General features: G+C 36.0%; 1 protein-coding gene across 2 annotated transcripts; it reads right to left on the reverse strand.

Annotated features, from left to right (window-relative positions):
* Window positions 1-10,010: 10,010 nt before the first annotated feature.
* LOC102805106 (putative cytochrome P450 301a1, mitochondrial) lies at window positions 10,011-22,809 on the reverse strand. 2 transcript variants are annotated; one of them, XM_085508355.1, is made up of 10 exons: window positions 22,626-22,809; window positions 20,756-20,967; window positions 18,208-18,433; window positions 17,617-17,807; window positions 14,925-15,126; window positions 13,860-14,022; window positions 13,332-13,498; window positions 13,105-13,183; window positions 12,524-12,727; window positions 10,011-12,060 (listed from the first exon to the last, which is right to left on the reverse strand). In XM_085508355.1, the coding sequence occupies exons 2-10, from the start codon at window positions 20,958-20,960 to the stop codon at window positions 11,953-11,955; spliced, it is 1,545 nt and encodes a 514-aa protein (XP_085364481.1). In that variant the 5' UTR covers window positions 20,961-20,967; window positions 22,626-22,809; the 3' UTR covers window positions 10,011-11,952. The 2 variants fall into 2 exon arrangements, with proteins under 2 accessions (XP_085364481.1, XP_006812664.1); XM_006812601.3 differs by having other exon boundaries at window positions 20,756-20,970.
* Window positions 22,810-27,491: the final 4,682 nt, after the last annotated feature.

A 27,491-nucleotide genomic window follows, 5' to 3' on the forward strand; every position in this document is an offset into this window, starting at 1 on the left:
GTCACAATTCATCTCTGCTAACCGCCAAATGTTTTAAATAGTAGCGGAAGAAATGAATATTTCGGTTGCCCGCTTGGAGTACGACAACTAAGTTAACTCCTTTTAAATATATAATATACAATCAATGCATTGCTACGAAATCAATACTGTACATCAGGGACAAATGGGCATTCAACTAGGGAGGCTCAATCCAGCAAAACTGTAATGATTATTATTTGCGAGGTTCTATTTTCTTGTAGCATTGGAATACTTAACAGATTGTTAAATGGATTGAGCTTTTATTGCATTGAATGGCAAGTTAATATGAAAAAAACGAGAAGTGGTCGTACAATGGAGATATGGCGTTCCATTGTAAGTGTTTGGGTGTATTGTACAACCAACTTAATTGTGTTAGTATCTTACGCGCATCATAATGAAATGTGAGGTTTTACCGGAGATACGAGTAATTACAACGCCAATATATTGGTACCCGATGAATTTAACAGATTTGAAAAGATGAATAGATATCTGAGTAAATCTTATATAACCTGGAGCTTTATCATGAGTGTATGACTTCAAACAGTTATTTATGTTAATTGCAACAAGTCATATGGTCTGCAACATTGACAATTTCAATTAGCTATTTAAATCTAGGTTTATTGACGGTCTTTATTGCGAATGGTACTTCGACATCGCTTCCCATAAACACAAACCTAGAACGTGACAGATTTTAACTGTATATGCATTCACACCGATTATGTCACACATACATTGTTACTTTTCGCGCATCGACGCAATCAGAACTGAAGCAATGACGACGCAAGTGATAAAAATGAATTTCGCATTGTCGAAAACGGAAAGTATTTCGCTTAAAAACGCAACACGGCTAATATTTAAATTGATGTGCCGTAAACTTGTTACTATAATGTGGACCAGGAAATTACCATAATTTGGTTGAACAACTCAACCCAGACACGAAAGCTTACCGTATATCACAGCGCCACAGTTCGTGTGTTCGTGTGAATGGTAAACGCATTTTACTCGTGCGTTGTATACGCAATATGGGGACATGTTGCGCGTGCGCGGTGCAACGAGTAGAACGCTTTTTGTTGTCTTGACCTTTGTTCATATACAGAACATTTGTGGTATGTCGTACGGCTGTTTTACTAATGAGATTGACGTAAGGACGGCGTATTACAATTAACTCCAAAAACACCCATGAATCGCTGCAGCTTCTTTTTTAACAATCTTTCCTGCAGATGACACGTGGCATGAAATGAAGTTCTTATGGTGCAACCATATTTCAAGGCACGGATGCAGACGATGCCATACCAATGTTCTAAGACCACAAGTAAAGTTAATTAGACGTTTTGGCCATTCTTCGATCAAAGCGAACGCCATTGGTATGTCACAGTAATATGTGTTATGAACACGATATCACTCGTACGCTGCTTCACAACGCCACTACCTAGTGAGCACACCATGGCAACGCATATACGAGCTGGAAATATTAACAACTTAATCCCATCCCTTCTGATTTACACGTGGGCTATGACGTTGTTCTAGCTATTCGGCTATAGTATACGTGTTTGTAAAAAAAAGTTTGATCATCCTTAGAATCCAATGTCTCGCGTTTTTTGTATAAATACGATGCCAGTGTGGTGTATGATGAGGTGTGATACCGTTAGTAAAGTAACACAATAGTCGCCAAGACTGAGTTAGACTGTAAATGAGGTTTTCTGTTGAAGCAGCTAGGATTGAATGAGACAAAAAATGCAGACTAGAATAGAAGGGATATTGTTCACGAAGAGATCTGCACCAACACAAACTAGAAGGGACAAGAGCCGTGCTTGTGAGATTTTTTCCACATTAATTTAATGAATGTCTGGAGTAAAAATGAGCCAAAATTGTCTTTGTGGTATAACGAATATACACATAGTGATATGTCATGTCAAATTGAACTTATGTTTGAATATCAATTCATTTCCTAGCTGTATTCTCTGGGGCGGATCGGAGCCTCGTCACAGAACGTTCTACGTTGCTAAGACGCGCATCGCCGAACATGTATTTCTATGGGCTCTGCGCGAGCTACTGTGGAACGCCAGTCGAAGAGCTGGTGAAAACAACTAAAGTCGAGAAAACATCAAAAACTCAACTATGTGACAATACCGAAAAGACAAATTTATATTTGTTGCACATGTAGAGGTAATCTTGTCATAGTGTTCAGGAAAGTCTCAACAACTAGCCCAAATCACAGTTTCTTGTGAGTTTTCGACCGTTGTTTTTACCGGTTATAGTTGCCAGGCAGTGAAAATGCCCGGGGTAAAACAAATCAGTTCTTTAGAAAACCTGTATTACGAAAACAATCTAAACGAAAAAGTAATCTTACCGCCATACTATAAAATATAAATATTCGCCGATATATGAAATGGTCTTTCATATCACATTGGAAATTAATTGTCAAAGGTGTAACTTGAATTTACAAATGTGATCGCTGTGATTGTTCATTTCACTGCTAATATTGCGTAATCAGACAGTGACACACGACGCCCACACTACAATTATTTTTTCTATCAGCCTGGCGTTAATAACAACGGCGATGCCGGTAATTGCCTTGGCAACCGCAACAAACCGACGCTGAAAACTTAAATTAAGCTGAATTCTGTCACCATAACAACTGCCATGGTGTCAGTGCATACACACTGCCATACATACATTTATGTACGAAATGTATATATACTACGGAGACACGATTCAATTGTAGACGAATTACTTTCTTTTCGCCGATTCCCACAGGTGTATTCTATATATTTCTATAACGTTTTTGAACAAAATGACTACTCTAATTATTGTTTTTAATAACGCAAAAACCTTTCCTGCTATCGCGTTCTTTATAAATCGATATTAATTTATTATGTAATCGTAAGACTAAAATAAGTGGAAAAAAAGTATCAGATAACGTATGATTCGGAAAGTGATAATTGCAAATCGATTGGCGTCGCGTCTGGAATGTGACTGGAAAACTTGATGACGTCCCTGTCCATTTTCCCCAAACTAAGTAGCCAAGGTTCTCGCATGCGAATATTTTATACAAAACGAAATCAGTCCACATACAAACAAAATCGTCGTTTGTGGTTAAAATTGTCAATAAAGTCGACTAAAATTGTATAAATTTGAGTTCCTCGGCAATAAGCTCGTAGATTTTCGGGCTTCTCTGTGTCAAACATTTCGGACGGCAGAGGTCTGCCATTTGGTTTTCAAAAAAAACAGTGAAAATCGTTTGCTATTTTTATGGCGGTTGATACTAAGGCATCTTAAAACAGTGATGTGGGGTGCGGGGGGGGGGTACAATCGCGTTTTGTGGCATTTTTTCAGTTGGCCTTTGAATGTCTGGCACCCATTCACGTGCCCGAGTACAGACGATTTCTCCATTGTTGGTGTTCATATCAACCAGGTAGAATTTAAACCTGCTTTAATCCAATCATGCAAGCCGAACGACCGCTATGTCCTCTCTGAATAGCTATGGGTAGACGCATACAATGATTTTAGAGAGGAAAAAACACACATTGTATGTATTTTATGCCAATAAAAAGCAACTCATACTGATTTCTATATCAATACAATCTCAGTTTAACCTTGATTTACACACTAGTACAATGTTTCACTTTGTTTAAGAATTATTGGCCATATTACTCGTAATAAATCAAGATTACTAATAAATACATGCATAGCAAATGGTGAGGATAGTATGTCATTATTAGGACATATTTGCGGTAATCGTATCGATCGACACGAACTTTTGGTAAAACCTGGTTATTTAGCATCATTTTCAGTGTTTGAGATTGAACAGCTCGAAATGTCAGCGAACAGCAGGTCACGCAATGTTTGCATGCTGACATGGTTCGCGTTCCGTTACTTTATTTTGTTTCCGACTAAACTACTTTGCAGCTACATCCAATGAAACAAAATGTAACGCAAATGCGACACAGATTTACCAAATAATTATAAGGACGACGACCACACGTTCATAACATGTCATACCGTGCCGGTTGCACGCTGCCAGAAATGCATTCAGTTTAGTATCACAAACCATTTTTGATATTTTTTTTACGCCGGACAGTCACCTTACAGCGTTGATATATTGAAGATAATATTAGGTAATCGTAGTCCTAAATAACTATTAAAAATAGCTAGACGTTTCGAGCAATGGCTCTTTATCGATAGCATAGAAGCAAGTGCTTCTTCTATGCTATGCTTCTATGCTTCTATGCACTTGCTTCTATGCTATCGATAAAGAGCCATTGCTCGAAACGTCTAGCTATTTTTAATAGTTATTTAGGACTACGATTACCTAATATTATCTTCAATATATCATACTTATCAGTCCGAGCAGCGTTTATTTATTTATAAACTACCTTACAGCGTTGTTGAACGATACGAAACGCCAATGACAAACGGATTGCTCGACAGAAAAACGTTTGTAGACGTTCACACCTTTTCGCATTATTGAACGCATCCCCGATGTCCACTGAATATTATGAATATTAGTACCATGTGAGACAAGGTAGACAGTAGATCAAGCGATATTTTATGGCGCCGGTACACTTGTTGGGAAGGCCACCTCACAGTAGTTCAGTGGTGCGCACAATAAGAAATCAAAAGAGACACGGGGCATGACCCGTCACTGCACTGGAACATTACTGTCAATCACGGTGTGTCTAGCAGCTTATATCAGTATATTTAAAACTAAAGGCTAATTTTCGATCAATTACCAGTAAACGTAGACGAAAAAATGACTTTACAGATTGAATAGAATAAAATTGATTAAATATACACAGTGTCGCCACACCGCTCTTTTAATGTAAGATGAAATACGATATAATATACATAGAGGTCATGACCTTAATGCCACAGACCACAGACTAATTCACGCTGGTAAAAAAATTGAGCAAAGGCGTTAAAACCGATGGACAAATTAAGCTTGGAGATGTTTTTTCGGGAAGAGACGCATAACTCTTGTTTTGCATTGTGAATAAATCCAATCAGTTTCGCTAAAGTGTGGTTAAACTTGAAAGATGGGTGTGCGACGCTCTCATATAGACTCAGATATAAGAATTGCTGACATTGGATGTTTTACGGAGTAATAATGTAACCGATTCAAGTCACAAACTCGTGTATTTAAAATAGGTAAATTTAATTTGTTCAAATAATGACACGTTTATCACATAATGTCAAGTTCAATAATATACGTATAATCAAACATGTTCCTAATAACTAGCATCAAACGCATACTGTTAACAGGGAAGAAATAACACTTCATTTTTTGTTGAACTTCCGCAATTTGACATTATTACATTCAGTGGAAAATCCCCGACAAATACTCTACTTACCCAAGTTACTGGGTAGACACACAAACATTCACGTTGAGTACGAATTCCTTGCAGCGAATTCCGTGGGAGCTCGGTGCCGATCTTAGCGGTATGAAGTATATAACACCGTCGATGATCACCAATAGTTCCCTCTCACTGTATATTACAACAGTTACGGACAGTGGGCCAGTGGCTGTCAATATCCAATAATCAGTTAGTCAGGAAGCAGTCTTCTAAACGCTAATCCACCTCTAACTAGACATGCCGCGATCTGAGCAAATTTTTGAGCAAAATACGAACTCACTCGCTGTGCCGAAGCGCGTTGTAATCTCCGCGGAGTACATTCGGTTGCCTGGCAACACATCCTAGAAACATTCGCGATAACACAGTCTATGAATAAAGTAATATAAACCAATTTGTCTGTTTATCATCCGTAGTCACTATCGGTGTGCTTCACAAAGAGTCGACTATGATCTGACGCAAGACTGACAAATTATAATGTGTTTCCCATTATTTGAGCTGAGTAATCCAGAATTTGGGGTCATATTATTTTTTATAATACTCAGGTTAATATACTCTAAGGCGATTGGAGAAACCTATATCGAAACACTGTTTCTCCCTTTGAGATTATTATTTTTTCACATAATTGTGATGCTTATACTTCAAAAAACGTAAAATTTGATGGTCCACCGTTTATTTATATGTACGGTTTGAAATATACAATGTGTATACCGTGAGACCAGTGGGACCGCCAAAGAAGCAAATGTCATTAACAGCACAGAATAAACACGGACGGCGGCATATCATAACCATATTTGATGGAAATGCGATCGATAAAAGCTAAAAGCGCTGACAGAGTAATCGATAGTTTGTAACAAAGCCTTTCTATATAGTAGACATTTTTATTGCTTTATTCATTACCAGTTTGTTATTCTTCGGTGCTCGTGTCTACGTTACGAGTCGATGAGACCTTTGTACACTTGTATTTTATACCTGTGCAGTGGGTATAGCACGCAATTGTCAGTGCGTCTACCGTGGACAAATAATTGAATTAGAGTAGCGAATATTAAATAATTAATGGTTGCCGTGCCAACAAGGAAGTCTGGATATACACAGAGTCAAATTTAAGACGGTGTTTTTTTGTGGAAATTAGCAATACTATTACTTTTACTGATAATTAATAATGCTAACTTTATTTGATATAATTAACATGATTCTGTATCAAGCCAACTGATTGGCCGAAGTCATGTTTTATTTCTGCCACGAGATCTGACCCTCGTTTTGGTCCCGACAGTGAATAAAGAGGTTAGCTATTTTGAGTCAGGGTTAGAAAAGTATTAACTAAATGTGATACAGAAACTTGTACTCATCTACGCGTAAATTCTGCTAAGTGAGTTTTAAATAGCAAAATTTCGAATGTATGTATGTATGTATCACAAAACACAAGCAAACCCGAATTCACATGGAAATCAACGTAGATCATATTATTACGAGCTTTTCGGTATTCATGGCTTACGTGCACTCGTTGCGACAGTACAATGCATTGGGAGAGTTGGAAATACGCACCTATATAGTAAGCACATTTTCTAGCACAATTGACAGACGGATATTCTATAACGAGGTTATAAATGCTACACTATCTACGGCAAAGTGTGTTAGATAGTTCTTACATCCGTGACCAAATCTACAAGCTATCCTCGAACTGAAAAGTTAAAGTCTAATCTCGAGCAAATGTAGCGAAATCTTCCCCGATCGTCCTCCCTTCCAGTTTGAAAACTAATACATATGAAATATAACTGCAAAACTTGTTGTAAACGTCCTACTTCAATTTAATAACCAATAATGTTAAACCTTCGACTCAGTTTCACATACATTTCTCTTTCATGAGCTTTGTTTGTATGAATTCCATTTTAAAATGTTGTCCTGGTTTTAGTCATATTTATGTAAACGATTCCAGCGTTTTGTCATTAATTACCACACACCGCCATCTTGTCTGGTTCAGAGTCTGCTGTCATCGGGAATCGCTCACTGAAACATTTATTATGATTTATCCGATGTTTTACATTCTTTTTGCTCAATGTATGCTAATAACTTTATTGCGTGAATAACATGAATGAGTATGTTATTGTCGAATAAACCTCATTTGAAAGTCTCAAGTTCTAATGACTTGGCGTACTTTTAGTTTCAGAGCAATTTAAAAAACAACAACTATATCTTAATATCAGCTGAGATAAGCTTATATCCAACTTGAACATTGTAGTAATGCCAATTAGTCTTTGTGGTATCCTTCATATATAGAATGTTTTGAGCCAGTTCAGGAACATTTGTTAGAATATCTGTGTTTTAAAACTATGATCTCTATTGACAATAACTACATCACTTTACTCACGGTATATAAACACATCTGTTAAATTTGTATTCAGGGTAATTATTTATTTATTCAGGCTAAAATTAACAAAGTATATGTAGAATATAAAAATAAAATTACTAGTAAATGTTGACATTACATAGTAGACAGGGAGCATGACAAAGTAAATCATTTCGATATTGACGTCAAACATTTCAGACACTAAATTTATATTATAAACCATTTGTTTAGCGTAGAAATACGCATACACAATTTATTCAAAACATAAAGGGGCAAGTAGTATCTGGTTCAAGTTGTAATAAATGTGACATTCAAGTAAAATGTAAATTTCGTCTTTTATAACGTTTAAATAATAAATGCCACTCATTCTCAAAGTTCGATTTGGACACATGCTTACTTATATTTCTAAATGTGAATTCCCGGCACATAACCTGACAATACATTCCCGGAACAGTTTTAAAGTGAACACGAAATGTATAAATATGCCAGTAAATATATTAAATTACGTCAACGCAACGTGGAACGCGCAAACACACGCGCCCACGACCAAAACGCGCCAGTACATCATCGAGCACATTTAATGAAGAGTACTATTCTCACTGACAGGAAACAGTGTTTAAATTACCTATCAAATAATTAGTGTATAAACTATAACCTTTACAAGTAAATTTAATGAAGCTGAATATTGGGAACTAATGCAATTATTGAAAAGTATTTGATCATATTCACATGAACGAAGGCGCGACTAACGCATTACATAGCCTTATCGGAGGTGGCTGCGAGAAAATGTCATCGCCACTTTCATCGTAACATACCACTTGATACAACACGTGGTGGTGCGGTGTTGTGAGATACCTTGGAAAAAAATCGGTGGTGCTGTGGATGTACCATGCAAGAAAGTTTTTTACTCTCTTTTTCATTGGTTTTTAGTGGCAATGCTTATAATTTGCTCGAATCGCACTTTAAACCCTTTAAAGGGTTATTATCGAGCACGAATGTTGGTGTGCAATTATTAGGGCTACTTGTGTTCATTTTTTTAAATAAATGATTTGGCAACTATGTGTTTCAATTGCCGTTGTCTTTTATATGTCGAATGCGCCAAGATTTTGAAACAAGTTAGAGATATTTCTGAATGTTCACTGTAACTAAATGATATTAACAGAATGTCCAAGTAATGTCAAGCATGGAGATTGTGAATAAATGTCATATCATATATTAATATTTCAAGAGATAAATTAATAAGTACATTTATTATATTGGTGATAATAAATTCAATGGGGTGTCACAAATTAATGATTTTGTTGTATTGTATTGTACGCAAGGTTCTTACGATGCCAGGGTTAATGAACCGTAACAGCTACAACTTCACCCAGCAACGAATCAGTGCAAAGCTACTTATAAAACTGTGCCTGATTGGCTACCAGACACTTAGCAATCAGGCCAATCAGAGAACAAATTCTTTATTGTTATTTTTGTCGACGTAATTTATGCATTGCTTGAACTCAACTGTAACAACTTTGTATCTGCTGTCCTGGCAGAAAACAAATATTGAATGCATGCAACAGAAATTTGAAAATACTTGTGTTTTAAAACGTGAACTTGTTTTTGTGTAGATCCTGTGTATATATATTTGATTATGTATATTGTTTCATTCAATTCAGTGACTGTTACATATGTTTATTTGATTTCCTGTTTTTTTTTTTTAATTTCTGAGAAAACAAAACGTTGTGGTGTGGCCGTGACATATCCGTGAAAACCAGCCGCGAAGATGTGAACCATACCTGGGAAAACTTATATTATATGACGGCTTTCATTATTGCCGATGTCTCATGAACATCATGAAAAAAGTCACCGTGCAAAAACGCGCATTTTGTACCTGAAAATATGGAACTATACAGTTTAGAATATATATTTATTCTAGCATTACCCGCCCCCGTACTAGACAGAGCATATTACCAAATTCTCGTAAATGATATTGATTACTAACTATAATGACCTAATGTTAAAGTTTTCTTCCTTTCTTCTTTTTAGTCGTTTAAAAGTGCGCATAATTAGCGCATATAACAGTAACAATATTTCGGGTGCAATAACAGTAACACTAAATGAATTATTTTAATTCGCTGTCAAATACAAAGATTAAGCCCCATGTAACCAACATACATGAATAGGATATCATACAAAGTCGCAAGTGCAACTTATTTCTAGTAGGGTTCTATCACCACGCCCACGGGAAACACCAAAACACACAACGATACAAAAATATATTATAAAGACATTAATATACACACGATCAATTAAAAATCAATATATAATCTGGTCAATATATATTTTATTCGGTTACAGTAATATTACAATTTTATACATCCCCAACCTCACTACAAGATAAAAAGTACAATATAAAGACAATAATATATACACAATCAATTAAAAAATCAAATTTGTATGTACAAATTGATATAACATTCTATGACACACATCTTACAAAAATCAAAAATTACTTTGACAAATTTACCAGGTGTTTTTTCGTTATCTGTTTAAATTTGTGGTAATTTATTCTAATACTTAATGTCATTATTGTAATAAGTCTCAGTTGGTACATAAACATTTGAATCGTTCCCTCTCAGTGTCATAAGATTGTAAATGATCCCATGTAGAACATGGCGCTGAACATAACAATGTCAACAATACCTATATGTACGAGTTATTATATGGTATATGGTATTGTGATCGATTTCATGCATTACATCAACGATGGTACAAAGGGTATGCAACTTATACATACATATGCCAATAAGCGCATTAAGGTATATCCGCAAGAAACTTTTATTTTACGCTCAATAAATGGTTTGACCGAGATCAAGGCATCACGCAACATTTAAACCACTCATATACAACAATGTACAAAATTGAAAAGTAGGGTTGCATTATTGCCAATAAGACCTTTACCCGCCAAAATTCAAATCAAGAAATAACCAACATGATCCGAGAAGAAGTTGACTCACGAACGCACCTCCTCAAATCAATCTGTCATATTAAAAGAGTTTGGTTTTTGCTAACATTCCACGGACAAGTTTAGGACTTGTTCATGCTGGTATAATTTTTAATAAAACGGTGGGAAATGAAGTCATGCCATTACATGACTATGCGAACCCTACATTGCGCGATACAAGTTATAATTTTAGTATGACACGTATAAACAAAAGCAATGGACATTGCAACAAGGCCTGGCTTACAGAGCATCACACTTTATCAATTGCAAGTTTTTTTGTCATAAAGTCCGATAGAATAATATATTTAGGACAGCTGATAATGGAATACCAGTTTAACAATGGTGATACTGCCCTCTCGAGTTGAGGAAGGGTGAGTATTTGTTTTTATTTAGCAGGGGTGCTGTCTTGAGTCTTCCAAAAGCTTGTTCAAAACGTGATGACCATATTTTGTTTTATGTTTTTAAAAAACGACAGTTTCACTGCTTTTCTGAAATATATTGATGGATATTTAGTATTATTGATCGAGTGGCGGCGTCATACTGTCATCTCAAGCCAAATTTTCGAATACTTTCTAGATAGAAAATTCTCAGCTGTGGCATTCGTAATTTTTTATATTATGCATGGCAATTTAAACGTAAATTTCACAGCCTTGCTGATGGGTAATTGGTGTCTCACAGCTTTAGAGCGGGACAATATATGTGCTAAAGGTAGAACTGGGCAAATATGCAAATATTAACAGAAGACACAAATAGGTTTGAGCTAAGCCAAATAACACAATAACACATAAAGTTGCGTACATTCTAAGCCAGGTTTTTCATGACACGAATCCCATGAATAACAAAGATACCCGAGCAAATCTAAAATGTGCATGAATTCTGAGACAATTTACATAAACAGCACAATTTACTGGAAGGGGGTGTCACATGTGGATTAATTCAAAAGCTGGTTGAAAACCGTCGATCAAAGATATGTTTAAATGAAATTATCTGGGCTTACCCCTCTCTAGATATCAATAATATTCCACTATACAAACGTGTTTATTGTAATTCAAACGGATAATGTTTCTTTACTGATATTACATTGTTATATACATTCTGAAAGCTATATTATCCATTATATAAGTACCATTATTGAATAAGGAATTTATGACACAAAATAGATACAAAGGATATATGTGATTATATGAATAACGTTGAATTTCGAAATCTGGATAATCCTCCTTGGAATGTTATCAAGCCAACTGGCACTATCTGTCAATGAAAGCGAATCTTGCTGGTTTGTCAGGTACGTGGAGCATATAAAAATACACGCCCATTTTACCATGATGCCATTCAATTCTAAAATTCTTGACCAACTGAAAATATAAACAGATTTTCAGATTGATAATTGCAATTTTCAAATATAGCATGCTTGCTGTTATATGGACGATGTATGATGTTAAACGGTAAAGTATATTTTGTATCAGAGAATTATCATCATAATATCGAAATGTATGAAATGAAAACATATTTATGATAAACAAGAACATTTTTAGACAAACTGATTAAATAATATTATATTTGGTATAATTTCTTATCAATGCTTTACTACAATAATAGTCAGCTAATTACAGATCGATTTGGTCACACTTATTACACCCTATAAATGATTCATGGTCCAATTCTGTAGTACACTCATTCTCGACCAGCAATGTAGGATATTAATTATGGATCAGTACAGGTCATGAGCATTAGAAAATAAGAAAGTCCCTGTTAGAGCTTAATAGGGGGGGGGGTTAGCACTTATTACAATAAGAAACCCACGATAAAACAACTCACCTTTATCAATGCAAGTTGTAATTCCTGTTCTGCAACTCTTCTTCCAATACACATTCTGGCCCCAAAGCCAAACGGAAGATGAGCAAACCCACTTGTGTCTGTATGCATGTCCCCACCTCTCAGCCAGCGTTCTGGGATGAACTCATCAGGGGAAGGGAAGTATTCTGGCAATCTGCTGGCTATATTTGGTGCTACAACCATTGTCTGTATTGGAATATAAACCATTATTATTATAATATAACTTTTACATTGACCCGGGAATAAACACGCCAATAAGAACTCTTATAAATGTGACAAATCCTCTACCCACATCGAATTGACATGATGTGTGCACAAAACCCTATTTGACCACTGAGAAATGACATATTCTAATAATTGAACACAAGTTGTTGGTAATTATTTCATTCATACATTTAGGTTGGCTGAACAGCACCATGTACATGCATTTAAAAAAAAAATAATATATCATTTACAAAATGCTTGGTTCATGTCAAAATAGAACATATGACATAATCCTGCAAGTTCTTGCAAGTTTTATTCCAATGAATCTGTGTTTGGTCTATATATATTAGGTTACATACTCCACTCGGGATTTGGTATCCACTCATCACTAGATCTTTGGCAGTTACTCTTGTATTAGTAGGCACCAATGGGAATAGCCTAAAGCAAAGTACAAGGAACAGATGTAGTGATATACTATTAGATGTGATACCATATAACCCGCCAGGCTTGTTTAATGTTTAGTTTCCTTACAAAATGTTGTATATTCATTTGAAAACTGATTGTTATATGTATTGTGGATTCATACCTGAATGTTTCTTTAATACATGCTTTTAAATACCGCATACTTTTTAATGCTTCTGGTGTTATTGGGCTCTTGTCAGGGAGTATTCTGTTCAGTTCCTCGTATACCTTCTCTTGTTTTTCATGGTTTGTTGCGAGGGTGTAGAGATTGAAGACCAAGGTGTGAGAGGTCTAAAAGCGAGCAATATGAACGATCCGAAATCAACGTCCGGTAAATTAGAAAGTTCATTTCTAGAGATGTTTTAGACGTGTTCAGAAAGCACTGCGGTTTGCGTTATAACAATAACTTGGCTGCAGGTAGCCAAAAATATATTGGTGTGACGAAAATTCTGAATTCTAAGATTAACACTGCCGTTTTTGACAATTCTATTATTGGTCTTATGCAAATAAAATCAAGTTTGTTGACAACCTTTAATTTCAGGAGTCGTGTTTGTTTCATATGTAGCCCGTCTTAAGAGTGTCAGGAACTAATAAAACTAGTATTTGTAAACAAACTGCACATCATATTATGAAGCTATAAACGTGTACACACCGTATCAATGCCGCCAGTAATAAGTTCGTTTGAAGATATTAGAATATCCTTATAAGAAAGATCCTTCATTGCCAACAGGGAAAGTAAATATTTACTTTGTCCTTCTTCAAAACGACCCTCTTTAATCTTCTGAATGGCTGCTTCAGTATATTTCTGCGTTATTCTTTTGAATATAATATAATGATATCAAGATAAATAATTATTATGCGTGTGCATTCGCAGCGTCCTGTGATGTCAAAATGGCTGTAATAAAAAAATCCTAAATAATTTGACTTCACATCATACAGTAATAATAGCACAATAACAATCGAATTACTATTATAGACAAAATCTCGTATTATAATTGTAAAGCTTTGGGTTATAACTCAGTTGGAGAGATTAATCATATCTTATAATTTGAACTCGAAATCATGGATCCCAGGAGTTGATGAATACAATATCTAAAAAAAGAACTTGCATGGTAAAAAACCTTGTAAAATCAAGCATACTAATTCATTAACTGTATTTTTCTGTTCTGAAACCATAGTTATTTAGTATTTTGTGGTACATATTCAAACCGTTCATTTAAAGTTGATGGAGGATCCAAACCTGAAAAATATGTTTTTTTTATAGCCAGACAGTGTTTTCTACATACTTTTGGAGCTCTGAGACAAGTACAATCTATATCAAAACACTTAAGTATACATAATTGATTATATCCAGGTAGAGAAGGGGTTTCACTTTCGAATATTTCAAAGAGTTTTTGTTATATTCAAAATTAGATGTAGGCTTGACACAATACTACAAGTTAACGAAAAACACTGTCAACACTGCAAGACGCTCATTTGCAGAAACCAACCAATATTTATTAATATTTGAACTTATCTGGCAACCTTTAACAATTCCAGCTGGGAAATGTTGTAATTATTCATATCTCCCACAAACCGTTATTTATAATCAATTATACGGAGATAAAAATAGTGTTTAATTCTTTGTAAATTCAGTTGAACTCACTGGTTAAATCCAAGCTTAGCTGCCAAACGACGCACGGAGGCTGTGTTTATATGAACGATCTTACTAACCTACCTTAATAACGTCTCTCCGGCACGAGCAAATTGTGTCCACGATGGTGTACTGATATACTTATACAGCCCCGATGAGAACGTCAGCTTCCCCATTAAATTCATAAATATCCTAGTAGCATCTATCATGACACTTGGTTCTGAACTTGGATCAAGATGTGCTGATATGCAGCCCAGACGAGTGTCAAGTGCGATTGCTGCCACCGCTAATGAATTAAAATGTATGAACATGTGCGTCAACACATGGCGTCAACACACGGTGTCAACACACGGTGTCAACACACGGTGTCAACACACGGTGTCAACACACGGCGTCAACACACGGCATCAACACACAGCGTCATCACATAGTGTCAACACATGGTGTCATCACATGGCGTCAACACATGGCGTCAACACAGTCATAGTGTCAACACATAGTGTCAACACATGGTGTCAACACATGGCGTCAACACATGGCGTCAACACAGCGTCAACACATAGCGTCAACACATGGTGTCAACACAGGGTGTCAACACATGGTTTCAACACATGGTGTCAACACATGGTGTCAACACATGGTGTCAACACATAGTGTCAACACATGTTGTCAACACATGGTGTCAACACATGGTGTCAACACATGGCGTCAACACATGGCGTCAACACATAGTGTCAACACATGGTGTCAACACATGGCGTCAACACATAGCGTCAACACATGGCTTCAACACATGGCTTCAACACATGGCGTCAACACATGGTGTCAACACATGGTGTCAACACATGTTGTCAACACATGGTGTCAACACATGGTGTCAACACATGGTGTCAACACATAGTGTCAACACATGGTGTCAACACATAGTGTCAACACATGGTGTCAACACATGGTGTCAACACATAGTGTCAACACATAGTTGTCAACACATGGTGTCAACACTTAGTGTCAACACATGGTGTCAACACATGGCATCAACACATGGCATCAACACATGGCGTCAACATATGGTGTCAACACAGGGTGTCAACACATGGTTTCAACACATGGTGTCAACACATGGTGTCAACACATGGTGTCAACACATAGTGTCAACACAGTGTCAACACATGGTGTCAACACATGGCGTCAACACATGGCGTCAACACATGGTGTCAACACATAGTGTCAACACATGGTCTCAACACATGGTGTCAACACATAGTGTCAACACATGTTGTCAACACATAGTGTCAACACATGGCGTCAACACATAGTGTCAACACATGGCGTCAACACATTGTGTCAACACATGGTGTCAAGAAAACAAGAAAACTTACACCATAGAAGCTAGGCATAATTTACTCAAATTAAATAATTGATGAACTATCGAAATATTGAGCTAATTTTGCCAAAATAATAGCTGATCCGATAATATTATTGGTTTTAGAGTGTCGGGTTGAACAATAACTTCTTGCGTTTTATATATAATGGCCGGATACACATCATTGTCATATGGACAACAACGCCTAATCTGTGACAAGATAATGGTACTATGAATAAGTTGTCCAAAATTGGCAAGACCAGACATACAAGCTGTTAACAATCAATGGGCACAACCAAATCAACAGTATCCATGATATCACAGTGTGACTCCCACTATAATGCGGTGGTTTGTAGACACCTCAACCAAGAAGCTTCCATGGATTTAACCTCTGATGCTCGTTGTTGTTTAGTTTTTAATCACTTGCTAATTCTCACTCTAGGACTGCCATCAAAACAATCGTTGGCACAAAACAAACAACTAACACAATTTAACAAAACAATCTAAAACAATATAACAAAACAATCTAAAGCAATATAACAAAACAATCTAAAACAATATAACAAAACAAGCTAAAACAATATAACAAAACAAGCTAAAACAATATAACAAAACAAGTGAGAAGTATATTACAAAACAAGTGAGAAGTATATTACACTAAACTTAATAGTCAAATCGGCAAGAAAAGAAATACAATACCCGATTCAGGGAAGGTGAATTTGCAATATTTTAAACTCGTCTACGGGGTGCATAGGCATGACATTAGCGCCGTCCGACTGTGGCGTTTGGTCACCATGAATCGATTTATACCAGCACTACATCTTCACTAAAGACGGTTTCAATACCCCACAGAGCAACGCCTTATTAACCACGAAAAGTCATGAATGATTTAGAGTATAAATGCGTCATAACCTTTTACCTATTCATTGTTACTAGCTTTCTGTTGTTTATGTTATCTTCTCTAGCCTGTCTTGACCAGTAAATTGACAATTTGACTGGTTCTGCCATTAACAATTGTTAGAGTCCCATCTATTCTAATGGCCTAGCCACCAAAATATAGTTCATCAGTGAGAGTGATTTGTTTCACGCATTACAAGTTATACTTGTGCGTGGACAAATTTGTTATTGCATTTTTTTCTATAGTTGTTTTCACTAAATATCTTTCAAACATTACAGGTTGCATTAGTGGGTATAAAAACTAACCTTGAATTGTGACATAATTTTTCACTTGTTTCATTATTTTATAATTTATTTGTTTGGTTGTTCATCACTATAGCAACACAAAATATCCACAACCCTTCATTTCTTACACTAGGGTACCCACGTGATCACGTAAGATTTACACAAAGATTCAGTTATTGAGATTTGATAAAATTCATAGCGTTATTTCGAATTCACACAGCGTGTACTCACATTCCAGTGCCCATTTATATATTTGCCGTTGAAAATCAGGAACTTCTCCGTCCTCAGTTCGTAATTCTTTCATAAGACTGATGAAGTCATCAGCGATTATATCTTGGGCTTCAATAAAGTTGGAAATCTCCGCAGGTCTCAGAATAAATTTCTGCATACTACTTCTTATTTTGCGCCACTCCTTACCTTGCCTGTAAATTTTAAACAATAGTAAGTTACATGTAAGACATCTTTTCAATAATTCGAATGGTGATAAAACTGAGAACCACAAGCCTGTCGACGTTGACTATTCATAGAAAAGTGTACAAACTAAATGTGATGTTCTTGCAATCATGAGTGTGTGGAAAATGGCAAGTTTTGACAAATATTTCCCCCGAAAAGGTTACCCAATTACCTTTGTTGATTCCTGGTGATCTGATTGATTCAAAAGAAAATTATAATCACAATTTGCATGAAGGTCGGGTTGAAAGAAATTCAAACTTTCTGTTTCCAGACAATTGCGCGTTCATTGCGAAATCGGAATCAAAAATCAGTTAGGGCCTGAGTAAAACAATTATATTATTACAAACTAATAAACAAAACTTCACTTACAAATTCGCCAAACCAATAGGCATTTGAAACCTCTCTCTGACGAGTTTGAGTGGTTCAATAGCAAGTCGTATTGGAGTACTTCCATCGCTTTTGAACAGTGTCTCGATGTCGTCTGGCAGAATGATATTCACAGCTGGTATTGAAGCAAACGTCTCGCGCCATATGTTGCCATACTTACGGTATTTATCCAACAATGCGTCCTGTAATGCATGGAGTGAGTATGGCCCTGTAATAAAATAATGAAAAAAATTCTTCCATGAAAAAGTAATAATTACTTCGCCCATTGCTATCAGTGGAGCGTTGCCATTTGCCTAAACACAGACTAAATCCGTCATAGAGTAGGGTTATTGGTGCTGTCTGGTTACCGTTACAAAAGCGGAGGTTTGAACTTACTTTACCAACTTTTTCAACAGTTGGGGAAGAACTTACACGTTCCTCTAAAATTCAAAACTTTTACGCGTAGCCAAGATGTCAGTTCTGATGTGCCTGACACTAAAAAAAGTGAGCGAATTACTAATCGACATATATACGACTGAAAATTGTGGTTGTTACTAATGTGAAAAATACTAAGGCGATTACAATCTGCATTTTAAAAATAACTGTTATTGCTACTAAAATGCAAGTTACAAAATCTACATAGGGATAACCAAGTGATATAAGTCCAAGAACAGAATTACAGAATTATACCACTCTACATAATTATATCACTTACTAGGAATATACCACTCTACAAAATTATATCACTCTCTAGGAATATACCACTCTACATAATTATATCACTCTCTAGGAATATACCACTCTACATAATTATATCACTCTCTAGGAATATACCACTCTACATAATTATATCACTCTAGGAATATACCACTCTACATAATTATATCACTCTCTAGGAATATACCACTCTACATAATTATACCACTCTCTAGGAATATACCACTCTACATAATTATACCACTCTCTAGGAATATACCACTCTACATAATTATATCACTCTCTAGGAATATACCACTCTACATAATTATACCACTCTCTAGGAATATACCACTCTACATAATTATATCACTCTCTAGGAATATACAACTCTACATAATTATATCACTCTCTAGGAATATACCACTCTACATAATTATATCACTCTCTAGGAATATACCACTTTACATAATTATATCACTCTACAGAATTATACCACTCTACAAAATTATGTCACTCTACAGAATTATACCACTCTATATTATTGTATCACTCCACAGAATTATATCACCACTTAACAGAAGTATGCCACTCTACAGAATTATACCACTCTCTAGGAATATACCACTCTACATAATTATATCACTCTACAGAATCATACAGAACTATATATCACCTTACAGAATTATATCAACACTCAACAGAAATATGCCACACTACAGAATTATACCATTCTACGGATTCTTGCCACTTCACAGAATTATATCACTCTCTAGGAGTATGCCACTCTACAAAATTATATCACTCTACAAAATTGTACCACTCTACAGAATTATACCACTCTATATTATTATATCACTCTACAGAATTATACCACTCTACAGAATTATACCATTCTACAAAATTATATCACTCTAAGAATTATACCACTATATTATTATATCACTCTACAGAATTATACCACTCTACAAAATTATATCACTCTACAGAATTATACCACTCTACAAAATTATACCACTCTACAGAATTATACCACTCTATATTATTATATCACTCTACAGAATTATACCACTCTACAGAATTATACCACTCTATATTATTATATCACTCTACAGAATTATACCACTCTACAAAATTATATCACTCTACAGAATTATACCACTCTACAAAATTATACCACTCTACAGAATTATACCACTCTATATTATTATATCACTCTACAGAATTATACCACTCTACAGAATTATACCACTCTATATTATTATATCACTCTACAGAATTATACCACTCTACAGAATTATACCACTCTATATTATTATATCACTCTACAGAATTATACCACTCTACAAAATTATATCACTCTACAGAATTATACCACTCTACAAAATTATACCACTCTACAGAATTATACCACTCTATATTATTATATCACTCTACAGAATTATACCACTCTACAGAATTATACCACTCTATATTATTATACCACTCTACAGAATTATACCACTCTATATTATTGTATCACTCCACAGAATTATATCACCACTTAACAGAAGTATGCCACTCTACAGAATTATACCACTCTATATTTTTATATCACTCTACAGAAGTATGCCACTCTACAGAATTATACCACTCTATATTTTTATATCACTCTACAGAAATATGCCACTCTACGGAATTATATCACTTAACAGAATTATATCACTTGTGAATCGGCATTTTCTATATAACTATATATTTTGCACTATTATTACTATTGTAAATCGGACCTTGTACTTTGGCAGTCTTACTGCGCAGCGTAAAACCGTGTGTGTATAAGTTATACTAGATGTACAATAAAACAATAAATAAATACCGAAGGGTAGATACTCATATGAGGTTCCGAGTACCGGTATAGAGCGTGGTCCTGGTATTTCGTTGAACGGTTTTGCATTTGCAAAATCGATCTTCTTGATATCCTCTTTGATTTTAACTGCACCAGCAATGGTTGTAAATGTCCTCTTCTGGTAGTTCGACTTAAACCGGTTGCAAAAGCAGGCACAGTTTCTTAAATTGTGCATAGTTGTTCTGCTAATAGAAAAATAACATCTCTGAATGTATATAATGTAAATTAGTATATATGATCGTGTAACGAGATATCAAATCGTAGCAAGACTTGTGTGAGAAGTGGCAGCAGAAATATGGACGGTTATTAAAGCGGGAGTGTCGTCACCTACGCATGCGTCAGATGGCCATAGCGTGTCATTGTTTACAAACAAGCGTCTACCCATGAGCCTTTGCGTTTTTAGCGTGAGTTTTTATAGTCGCTTGGGACTCAACTCTCGCGCGTGCGCAGGTGCAAACCCTCCCGCTCTAACGCTATTTATTTCATTATTAAAGATAACCAATTAAAAATGTAATTATTGGATTTAGTGAAGTTTAAGCAGACGACATTGATTTTTTACGGGCCTATTCCAATTTCTGATTACGTTCGTATACCAGCCCTGTATTTTGAAGTCAGTGGGTTTGGGCCAAGACTTATTTTATTTCAAAATTAATTAAAGAAATTAAAATGTTCACATAATGCTCAGATTTTCTAATAACACTATAAAATTTAACGGGGAAAACATTATTAGTCCGGTCGATATTAGGCTCAACTCTTTCAATTAACTACGGATTTGATAAATAAATATATTTTGAGAGTTGAAATCGGTAGTGTTTGAAAAAAAATTATTCAGCTCTCATTTTCAGTCGCATATTTATCAAATCTTGATATTTTCATGATACATTTTCTGTGAATCATTGACTTATAATAATAATAATAATAATAACATTTAAAAAATAACGTCTTATTTGTTGAAAAACCAGTTTAGTTTTCGCAGTGTGAAATAAGTTCTAATGTTGAAAAATGATCGTAGCTAATCACTGTCCTTGCTAATGAGTTCATTTCGCATTTGTGAACATTTAGTTTGTTTCTGAGATAACCCACACAACATTGTGAATGTTTTTTTTTTTTAAATTTAGAAATAAGGTTGGTAAACGGTTGATTTAGCGAATATGGATGTTTTACTACTAGTAAATAATGAAATTCCACATCTTAGTTCATGAGAAACAAAGCCCGGCAAACTTACGTAGCGTCGATGTGACGCTTTTGAATCAATGTGAAACCTAAGTGAGTATATATAATGCGCCCTCTACTAATGTATATTGAGTGCATTCCTTCCGGGTTCGTTTTTAACCAGGTCATCAGGGCCTCAATATATTTAACATAAACAGTCCGTTATATGCACACTTTTGATAACAACATTGTGTTAACATCACAGAGCGTAGTATAATCGAGCCCTCGGGTTTATTTTATTCCTGGGCACTTTGAATACGGCCACTCTGTAGCCTAGGCCTAACTGCATGGTAATAAAAGAGAGCGGCACTCGCCTTGGGGAAACTAATTTGCATAACAACCCGGACGCCTTCACGAGTTGAAAGGCACTGCCCTGCAATGGTAACGTGAAGTGGTTTATCTGAAGAACTTACGCTGTTTAAAAACGTTGTTCCTTCATTTGTTTGTAGCTCTCCGGGATAGCTCCCCGGTAATAACAAACGGCACACGGAATCATACAGGTACCCGTGATTTCGACTGTTTAAATACAATAATGTACATATATTTCGAACTCATTTAAATGACACCGATAACATACTGAAGGTCAAATTCAGCGATTTGCATGATAGCGTGATACACTGATACTTACAGTACATCGGCGGGCCGGAGAATCTACACGGGTGATTCGTAAACCTTTCGTCGCGCCACGCACAGGACGCTACTAAGCTTCTGCTAGGTATATTCTTTGGTGATTGGAAGGTCACCGGCGGTAATTAGTGCACGTTGCACCGAGGTCGAAACTCGAACTCGTAATTTTCATTAGAAGAGCGCACTGGATTGTGGGAAAACCAATGTTTATCAACACAAATGTCGCACATGCGCGGTGCGACGACCACCGCCTTTGAAACATATAAAATAAATGTACAGTTGACAATTGCAATTTTGAAACAAAACTTTTCTCAGATAAATTAATTCCAGAAAAACTTCATATTAAATTCTGTGAAAGAGTTCTGGATGTGCACAGGAAGGCATCTAATGACCCATGTAGAGGTGAATTAGGTCAATATCCACTTATATTGGATATTAGTGTTTCAGTTATGAAATATTATCAAAGACTAGTATGTAAAAAAACAACAAAAAAACAATTCTATCATTGATGCAGCATATGAAGAATCCAAACTCTTGTGCATGACCCATGGCTTAACTTTATACAAAAATTACTAGTCATAACAGATCTAACTAATTCAGACCCACATCAGAACAATTGTTGTGATATTTTTAAAGAGAAGCTCAAATGTTTGTACCGTATGAAGTGGAAAAACAATTTGTTGAACAATTGTAAGCTTGACTTTTACAGGTGTGCTAAAGAAAATTTTGAATTTGAACATTATTTGGAAAAAAATAAAATTAAAAATCATAGAATAGCTTATACTAAATTTAGAACTTCTGCACATTTTCCTCCCATTGAATCCGGTAGACATAAAGGCATTTTGAAGGAAAACAGGCTATGTAATCTCCATGAATGCAATGAAGTAGGGGATGAGAAACATTATATTTTATATTGTAATAATTGTCAAATCAAAGAACAAAGATCTAGATTCCTTGCAGCTTTATACATCTATGCCCCAAAGCTGGAAGATTTTAGCATGGATGAATTATTTCCTATTATTGTTTCAAGTAATGATTTTTTCATTCTTAGCATTTTTGCAAAATTTATTTTCTATATTCTTGATATGTTTTAGTACTGTAGGTTTTTGTTGTTCTGAATGTTTTGTTTTGTTATTATTATTTTTGGACTTTACTCAAGATTTCATTGGTACGTTCCAAATAAAAAATCACTCAAGTCTTTGAAAAATATGGACTCCCTTTCAGACAAAAATAATGAAAAAAAGATTTTTTAGACAGACAGGGTAAAATAACATATTCCTTTTCAGACAGAAGTGGTGAATTTGGGACCCCTTTTGGCGGCACATATACATCTATCACTTCAATGCGAGTGCCCCCCCCGGTGCGTTACCCATTATTGTTTCATCAAATAACGCGAGATAGAGAGATAACTAAAATTTATTTTCTTTTAAAATATCAGCTTCCTACTGAATATCAAATGACTTCAATCGCTTAGTTGCGCGTGCATATCAAGTTTTCAAACACAATTTACTACATAAACCACGAAGCGATCACTGTTGACGCCAATACCGCTATTTGACCATTATACTAATAGAAAAGAACCACAAATTATGTGAAATGCGCTTGTGAGTTCGGCACTAGAATGACATTACGAAAACAGACGGAGCAGGTAAATGCGACTGCATTCGGAAATCTTCGGGTTAACCTTAGGACAAACATGTGCCAATAAACTACCAGCAACATCTACCGAGGCACGCATCCTAGGGGCAAAATCGTCCAAATCACACCTACTAGTTGCTAGTCTGTTTGTAGTTTAAGGAATTAGCGATAGCTGTTGATGGTATTGATCCGTGGTACATCGTGGCCATTTCACAATGTAATCTCATCCTTACAATTAATTAAATACAAATTTAGTATATTAGTCTTATTTTTGACTCGCTGTTAACATAACTCTGTACTATGGTATTGGTGATATATGAATTGAGTGCCATAGGATGGTACTTGATGGCCAACAACCTAGTCAAATATGTATTTTGCATTGTACGAGTGCAAAATAAGTTATTAGGAAATTAGGATATTAGTACCAGCTGTTTTATACGCATGCGCATTGCCCGATCCTGTCAAATCTCGTCATCTGTTTTGGGGCGTGTCTGGTCGATGTGAAATTGATTCAGCCATTGGGTAACAGAATTAATTTGTCTCTGTGTGAAACCCGCTGTAAAGTAGCGGTAAAATGAATTTGCGCGGTTTTTGCGCTGTCATATTCTGAATGATTGGAGCAGCAATGGAAGCCGACCATTTAATTGATAAAAATCGTGTCCAGAATATGATTTTAAATGGTCGAACTTATAGAGAAATCAGTCTCGTATTGGAAAGCATGTTTTCGGGAAGGAGAGGTGTCGAGGTGGCGTGTCGTGGTGAGTAGATTTCCTCCCCGGGACGCCGAGTTGGGCGTCGGTACTGAGAGAGAGGCGGTGAATATAATGTGGAGCGACCAACATAGTAAACCAAACTCACGATACTGGTCCAGACGACTATGGTCGAACAACCATGAAAAATAAATAGCAGGACTTCGGTATTGTGCATTCAGCACAGAAATAAAAGACACGCCCACAGTTAGACAACCAATCATTCTATTATTGGTCACGATGTACCACGGATCATTTCCACGTTCTTTGTAAACATCACATACACGATGTGCCGGCCATCCAATGGCGGGAAGTGCGGTTTCCTTTGTGCACAATCAGCGTCAACTTCATGAGAGAAACACGACGCACTTGCTAAGCCAGACCGTCTGGTGGCGCCCTACTATTTCATCAATAACCAAATGTACCACGGATCGGTAAATTATATCATACAAAAATGAGCTTGGTTTTTAGCGGGTGCCACTTTAAGGGGTCGTTATCTGCACATAAACTGTAACTTTTGAGTCCCAAGCGGGGGTATGTATTGGTACCTCAAAAGCGTATCTGTGGGCGAGTTTTGGAGCGGCTTAGCAAGTGCGTCGTGTTTCACCCTTGAAGATTGTGCACAAAGGAAGCCGCTCATCCCGCCATTGGATGGCGGCACATCGTGTATGTTCAACTGTGGGCGTGTCTTTTATTTCTGTGCTAAATGTGCAACACCAAAGTCCCGCCATTTATTTTTCATGGTTGTTCGACCATAGTCGTCTGCACCAGTATCACGTGTTCTAATTTTGGTTTACTATGTTGGTCGCTCGACACCATACTCCCTCTCCGTACCGACGCCCAACTCGGCGTCCTGGGGAGGAAATCTACTCACCACGCCACTCCACCTCGATACCTCTCCTTCCCGGAAACGTGCTTTCCAATACGAGACTGATTTCTTTATAAGTTCGGCCATTTAAAATCATATTCTGGACAATTAAATGGTCGGCATCCATTGCTGCTCCAAAATCATTCAGAAAGTGGCAGCGTAAAAACCGCGCAAATTCATTTTACTGCCACTTTACAGCAGTTTTATAAAACAGCTGGTACTAATATCCTAATTTCCTAAAAACTTATTTTGCACTCGTACAATGCAAAATACATATTTGATTAGGTTGGTTGGCCATCAAGTACCATCCTATGGCACCCAATTCATATATAACCAATACCATTGTACAGAGTTATGTTAACAGCGAGTCAAAAATAAGACTAATATACTAAATTTTTATTTAATTAATTGTAAGGATGAGATTACATTGTGAAATGGCCACGATGTACCACGGATCGTTTTGCGGGCACGCAGAAACCACAACACTGTTCTCTGCGTGTTGTTCTGTGTGTTGGTTCTGCGGGCACGCAGAAGACGTTTAGATAAAGTCTGCGTGTGCTACCGATTCTATTGTTTTAATACGATAAATGCAATCCGTTAATTAGCAATAACACTTGTTTTCAGTGATGAATATATGGAGGTAACGACAGAAAGAATTTAAGCAAGAAGCAAGGCCCGTGTTCAAAGTTAACCAAGCCATTATTTATTCTTTCCTTCTTATGAACGGTACGAGTATACCAACTGTTCAATAGTTTGAATGTCGGGATCGAACATACTCAATTTACAGTGCTATGATGGGAAATGACCCAATAGTTAATTTAATAACCAGTTAATATAGACTGGCCAAGAAAAAATTGGAAAATGGAAATTTTATATATATTTTGTTAAATCGTAGTCAACAAGAGAGCTTCTATAAAATCCGAAGGAATTATCGTATAAAACAAAAATGAAACGTCAGTCGACTGGACCAGACTACGTTTAATTCTGAGGATATAAACCTAAATAATTTCAATTGTGATCGGTATTTCACAAACCATCACCTCGAGGGGACGCGATATAGAGACGAGACGAGATTCCCCCCTGACACGTGTGGAGAACCCAGAGAAGAAGAAATTACCCCTGATATTACTCTCATCGTCATATTTCCACTTTTCCAAATTTCGCCTGGCCAGTCTATATTTTTGCCTAGGAGTGAATTGTTTTTTGCTTTTTATTATCCAAACAATCTTGGCTATAGACTGTTAAAATTCTCATACGATTTTAAATTTTTTTCTTTTGAATACTTAGCAAGTTTTAGCAAGGCTGTACATAAATTATCGAAAAGAAACATGGTGAAAAAGTAATGACTCTATAGTTACTTTTTACAAAACGATAATAAGTTTAAATTTGAAACTGTTACAGCCATTTTAATTATGGGCATTAGCAAACTTCTTACTGAGTGAATGATTATGCCATTATCTCCACTTGTGTATTTTTCAGTTTACAAGGGAAGTTCAAATCTAATAGCTTTCACAATTATTGTTTATTTCAAGTGAAACTTTCACACAACGTTTATCAGTTGTTCATTAACAAATTGGCGTCGGTCCAGGCTTGTATATAGTATGTTTTCATA

This window comes from Saccoglossus kowalevskii, chromosome 15, assembly GCF_978046115.1.
Source record: "Saccoglossus kowalevskii chromosome 15, keSacKowa6.1, whole genome shotgun sequence".
Taxonomy (NCBI): domain Eukaryota; kingdom Metazoa; phylum Hemichordata; class Enteropneusta; family Harrimaniidae; genus Saccoglossus; species Saccoglossus kowalevskii.